This window comes from Vollenhovia emeryi, unplaced genomic scaffold, assembly GCF_000949405.1.
Source record: "Vollenhovia emeryi isolate VEMERY1.0 unplaced genomic scaffold, V.emery_V1.0 DF939478.1, whole genome shotgun sequence".
In the NCBI taxonomy this organism is placed as follows: Eukaryota; Metazoa; Arthropoda; class Insecta; order Hymenoptera; family Formicidae; genus Vollenhovia; species Vollenhovia emeryi.
This window is the reverse complement of record NW_011966888.1, coordinates 38,406-44,721: the sequence shown is the minus strand read 5'-3', so window position 1 is coordinate 44,721 and position 6,316 is coordinate 38,406. Positions and strand designations below refer to the sequence as shown.

The 6,316-nt window shown below is 37.0% G+C and overlaps 1 protein-coding gene across 1 annotated transcript; it reads left to right on the top strand.

The window, feature by feature from the left end:
• Nucleotides 1–1,772: 1,772 nt before the first annotated feature.
• On the top strand, nucleotides 1,773–5,535 carry LOC105557477 (sodium-dependent multivitamin transporter-like). Its single transcript, XM_012004722.1, has 5 exons — nucleotides 1,773–1,784; nucleotides 1,855–2,079; nucleotides 2,170–2,221; nucleotides 2,417–2,484; nucleotides 5,351–5,535. The coding sequence occupies exons 1-5, from the start codon at nucleotides 1,773–1,775 to the stop codon at nucleotides 5,516–5,518; spliced, it is 525 nt and encodes a 174-aa protein (XP_011860112.1). The 3' UTR covers nucleotides 5,519–5,535.
• Nucleotides 5,536–6,316: the final 781 nt, after the last annotated feature.

Here is a 6,316-nt window from a genome sequence, read left to right as displayed (position 1 = left end):
GGGTTCGATTTGTCTTCCGTAAGAAACTGATAGGATACGTATACGCATTTGCAGTAAGCAACGGATAGAACGGACGTCACCGTTACGAACAAATGCAGATAGAAATATCCTGTCTGGTTCCGCAGTTAGATGCGGATAGACATTCAAAACTGACTGCGTATAGGAACGGATAGGATTCGTAATTATGTCTGCACATAGATTCGGATAAGTTCCATTCCATTAGGAATCAGTTAGATGCAGTTAGCCTTTTCCTACCGTTTTTGCGTACATAATCTTATAGGTTCTGCAACATTTTTCATCTGCTTCTATCCGTAATTGCAGGGCTAAAACGCATAGTAGAGCAGTCAGAAATGGATAGAATTCACGTTCTATCCGTTTCTAACGGAATTTTTACCAGGGATATATCTTCGTGATGTCTGCTGTTACTACGTATGAATGCTGTCAAAATCTTATAAGTATGGAAAACAGATCTTCTTGGATTGTTGGACCAATGAGTTGCAAATCATTGATCGACCTTCTTGTATCTGTTTTCACTGATCCATCGAAAATCACCCTCAATGCCTTGCCGCTGCCTTCTTTCTTGATGCCATGATGAGGAAGGTAATGTATCTTCACTTGTTGATCAGTATCTGCAGAAAGTATTTCTGACATGTGGCCTAATCTTATGTACTCTTCCATAAATTCTTTGTATTCTCGTGCTATATTTGGATCTCGTAGGAATTTTTTCTCCATTGCAAATAATCGTTGTTTGGCATGTGTATACATATGTGTCTCCTAGGAGAATCAGCTCTTCTTTAAATGGGATGTTAACTACAAATCTGCCATCTGAGTTTCTCTCGATAGTTGCACAAAATGCCACTGTCCTAGTCGAGTCCAATGGTTTAACATGTATTTCGCATTGTTATTGATATGAATACAATGGTAGAGGTTGATCTTCAAACGCCAATTTTGATTCGAGCAGGAAGATTCTTATTGATAACATATCTTAATTATTGTAATTTAATTATCTATCTTTAAGAATCATTCGTTATTATACATGCCGTCCATACGTCGATTTATTATAATTGTTTTATTAATTACAAAAACATTTTTCATTGCCGACATGAGAATGTAAATGTAAATGTAAATACATTTTATTGATTCCCCTTAGGGTTACGTTTTTGAAGGCGTTTTTGAAGGAACGTGCCCAAACCTCTTATAACACTTCTCTCTATATCCACTTCTCTATGTGGCGATCGAACGAAAAACCAACAATGTCTTGTTTGGTTTTGAACCCAGGTCTTCGGATCACTAGACCAGCGCACAATTCTTTGCGCCACGATCGCCACGCCGACATGACAATGGATTTTATGGAATTATTATTCTAGTAAATGTTTTATTGCTCGTAAATATATTGGCCTTAATCCTTCTTTTACTCTTGATATACTTTTTATACAATTAACTTGCGATATTTGACTCACGTCATGTGCCGTAGCAAAATCGGACTATTATTTTTCAGTTTCGTATGCTTTCGTTTTGTTATCTGCTATTTTCAATAAATTTATCTAGCAACGTTAAAATGAATCGCTTTTTAAAGTAGAAATTCCAAGCTTTATTTTTATTTTGTTGTAAACCTTTCTATGTTTATTACTTACGAAATTTTTGTCACTTGAAAGTTGGTAATTTTTTCCCAAATTTTAAATGTGCCGCTTTGTTTTTAAATGAGTGTGTATCTATATGTATGGTATGTGAAAAAGTATACAAAAATAATCGCGTTTGTTCGGTAAAACAGAATGACTGAAGAAGTGAGCCTTAATCCTATAGTTACTTATAAGCCTTTAATTTCTATTTCTATTAATCTTTAAAGTTAAATAATATGCAACAGGTATCTCGTTGTTGGGGACACCGACGGAGATTTATGTACATGGCACAAGTTATCTATTCATTTGTTGCTCTATCTTCTTCGTCACCTTTGTCACGTCGGTCGTGTATCTGCCAGTTTTTCACGAGCTCAAACTCACTAGCACTTATGAATATCTCGAGAAGCGTTTCGATAAAAGAATAAGAGTATTAGGTTCGGTCCTCTTCGCCATCAGTATCGTGAGTAGAGCCAGAAAATCATACCTATCTCCATAAATCTTTCCATTAACGTTTATTTCAAGTGATATCGATACATGATGTTTTTTTTAGATAACTTGGCTTCCAATTGTTATCTACGTACCCGCATTGGCCTTCAATCAAGGTATATATTTTCTGAACAGAGTTTAATGAAAATTTTATAGAGAATAAGCTTAATAATTTCTGAATTTGCACAAACCTAAATAATTATGCATGTGGATGCGTAATTTTAACTTGTTGGAAAATATGTTGTGCAAATATGGAAATTGCAGTACGGTATTATTATATAAAAAATTATTTCAGATTACTCTATTTTCAGTCACTGGAGTAAATGTACACATAGTTACACCCTTTGTATGCATTGTTTGCATATTTTACACCTGTGTGGTAAGATCATTGATTAAAAATTTATAAAAAAAAAACAAATGAAAATAAACGACCCTAGTAGCACAGTGCATTGGTTAAACGTTGGCTAAATATTGATCCAATATTGATTATATTAGAAATGCATTGACCAATATTGTCTAATGTAAAGCCAATATTGGTCGTGAAATAAATGTAAATATTGCACGCGTAATAATAATGATATAATATTAGATTTATATTGGAAGCGCATTGGCCAATATTTAACAATATAATAACAATATTAGCCTAATATGGATGCAATATTAAACGAATATTGCTAAATAGATATATTGGCTAAATAAGAAATGGCGATTATCTTACAATATTGAACTAATATTGAGACTTTAAGCTTTAAAATGCTTTTTTTAATTTTGAATCTACAATGATTTTTCGCCTAGTTTCAGTGGTCTGAACATAGCCCAATTTTTAGTGTATGAAACGTGTTCCCTTTTTTTTGAGTAGTATATATAATATTTTTTCCATAGGAGAGAGGGGGCTCCTTTATCTCTCATGCTGCAATGTTCACATGTAATATTTTTTGATGTGATTCTGTGAATACATGGACACTTTTGACAATAACTACAGACAGAAGACGGCACAGAGAAAGACATTGGCCTAGTTTACACCGTGCGACCTGATCGCGACCTGACCTATGCCCTGACCTAAAATAGACTTCTAAACAAAACGTTTACACCATGTAGACCTATGATACTTTTGGGTCAAATAGAGGTAAAAATTTAGTCCTCATGTGAATGCCATCTTCATACATAACCAATATCGTTTGTATTTTGTTTACCTACGAGGGACGTCTAGAAAGTAAGGTTACAAGGGCTCTGTAGGACGTAGGGAATTTGTTTCCAAAGTTAGCATACCTGGCGTGTAGAGCAATTCCTAACGAACAAAACAAGCGGTCCGGCCTTTCAGTACGTTGCGAAATGTCGTCACAACAACCAAAACCGTCAACGAGTTCGTCGGCCGTTTGCTCCACCTACCGACAGTGTGAGATTCGCCGCAGTCATCCGCTTCCTCACTTTGCGTCATGAATCCGCGGTCAACATCCATCGACAGCTTGTGGAAACCTATGGACCGGAGGTAATGTCTCGTCAACATGTTACCAAGTGGGTCCGAATGTTTAAGGAAGGCCGAACTGACATCTTCGACGAAGAAAGGACCGTCTGTCATTTCAGACGAGCTTGTGCAGAAGATTGATGAAAAAGTTCGCACAGATCGTCGTGTGACCCTTGACGTCCTTACTGAAAATTTCCCTGACATTTCATGAAGTCTCCTGGGTGAAATCGTTTCAGAAAGACTCGGCTACTGACAGACGGTCTCCCACTCCTTTCTTCGTCGAAAATGTCAGTTCGGCCTTCCTTAAACATTCGGACCCACTTGGTAACATGTTGACGAGACATTACCTCCGGTCCATAGGTTTTCACAAGCTATCGATGGATGTTGGCCGCGGATTCATGACGCAAAGTGAGGAAGCGGATGACTGCAGCGAATCTCACACTGTCGGCAGGTGGAGCAAACGGCCGACGAACTCGTTGACGGTTTTGGTTGTTGTGACGACATTTCGCAACGTACTGAAGGGCCGGACCGCTTGTTTTGTTCGTTAGGAATTGCTCTACACGTCAGGTGTGCTAACTTTGGAAAAAAATTCCCTACGTCCTACAGAGCCCTTGTAAACTTACTTTCTGGACGTACCTCGTAATTTAGGTCAGGGCACGCGAAAAAGAGACCTGACCCAAGCGAGGTCGCAACTGTTTATATCGTCGCGACCTATCGTGTTTGGGTTGAATATAAGGTATAGGTCGCGGCCTAAACGCACGGTGTAAACTAGGCCATAGGATATAGCGTTTATTCTCCATGTTTCTCTGTTTTGCAGTTTCACTTTCAAACTGTCAAGCCTATCACACAATGCCAGGCAACAGGCAATAGGAACAGGGAATAGAATTTTTGACGCGTTGGATTCGTCGAAAATTTTCTTCCAACCAATCCAACGCGTCAGAAATTCTATTCCCTGTTCCTGTTGCCTGTTGCCTGACATTGTGTCATAGGCTTCATGCGGGATCTATGTATACTATTGGTGATATTTTCTTTCTTATTCAAACAGCACATAATATTTATTAAATATTTACGAAATATAAAAAAATGTATTACAATAGCAGTTCTAAAAAGTTAAAATAGACGCGTAGACAACACTTTATAAGTATATACAGGGTGTCGGATTCGATTTGGACCACTCCAAAGATTATAGTAGATTGGGTCAAACTGAGAAAAAGTTATATACCATTTTACAAAATCCGTAATTATTATCGCGTAATTAAGAAAAACGTCTGAGCCAATAAGTGCACGGAGGAGCTGAAGGCCGGACTCGGCAGACATGTAAAATGGTGTATTATTCTCCTACCACCAGAAAAACTTTTTCGGCGCGGTGTCATATGTCGCGCGTTCGCTCGCTGCGCGCCGTTCGCCCGCTCACCGCTCCCCGCTCGCCACCGTCTCTCATCGATCGATGCGTGACTCCACCTCTCGCTATCGGATCTTGAAATGTCAACAGATACACCATTTTGCATGTCTGCTGAGTCCGGCCTTCCGCTCCTCCGTGCACTTATTGGCTCAGACGTTTTTCTTAATTACGCGATAATAATTACGCATTTTGTAAAATGGTATATAACTTTTTTTCTCAGTTTGACCCAATCTACTATAATCTTTGGAGTGGTCCAAATCGAATCCGACACCCTGTATATTAATTTAACATATGATACAGTAGTATTTAGAAAATTATTTAATGAAAAAATTTTTTATTTAATATAATTGTGACGAATGATTTTTTTACTTTATTTAGGGTGGTCTCAAGGCAGTCGTATGGACAGATTTCTTTCAAACTTTCATCATGTTCGGCTCCATGTTACTAATTACAATTAAGGGCACAGCTGACATTGGTGGATTGTCATTAGTAATTCGAAGAAATCTAGAATCCGGAAGACTCGAATTACCTATGTGCGTTCATTAATTAATATTAAATGTGTTTGTGTTACTTCTGTTCGTTGTGTTCTCTCTCTCTCTCTCTCTCTCTCTCTCTCTCTCTCTCTCTCTCTCTCTCTCTCTCGTTTAAGCTTTCCATCCAGTAAGCAAATAAACATTAATATAACGTTATTGTAATAATATTCAGTAATATAGAACGTTGTTTAGTATTATATGTATATGGATTTTCACGTTGTAATCGACGTCATTATGAAAAAATTTTAACACCAATTTTAATGTTATAATAACATTGAAATGGAAGTGTCTTAACATTGTGAAGAATGTTTTTCTTGTACACTGAAAACTGAAAAACAGTAATGGTTATAACATTTTTCCTCGTTTTTAACTTTTAGTCTTTCTTACAGTAACCATTACGTACCATTACGTACCACTACAGTAAGCATTCTCCCAGTAATCAGTACGGATTTTACAATAACTATTACGGATTCTACAGTAATGAATATTGTAGATCAACTGATTGACTGTTACTTACTAATCCAGTATTGAATCAGTACTGTATTTCCACAATCATTACGAAAAAAACCAGTAATGGTTTTGGTACAAGATTTCATTGAAAATAAAAAAACTTTTCCACTAGTTTTTTCTAATTTTTTTATATGTGGGATTCGAACCTAAGATTTCGGATTACTAGCCTAGTACGCTAACGCTGAGCTAACTATTTATATATGTTTTCTACCCTACTGTTAGGCTACATATTATTTACATATTATTTTAATGCTGGTGCAGGTCAACAGTAGTGGTTACGGAATTGCACATCACTCAATAA

Coding starts and splice junctions, on each gene's coding strand:
- LOC105557477 (XM_012004722.1), top strand. Junction 2,080..2,169: donor TCCTCTTCGCCATCAGTATC/GTGAGTAGAGCC, acceptor TGTTTTTTTTAG/ATAACTTGGCTTCCAATTGT. Junction 2,485..5,350: donor GCATATTTTACACCTGTGTG/GTAAGATCATTG, acceptor TACTTTATTTAG/GGTGGTCTCAAGGCAGTCGT.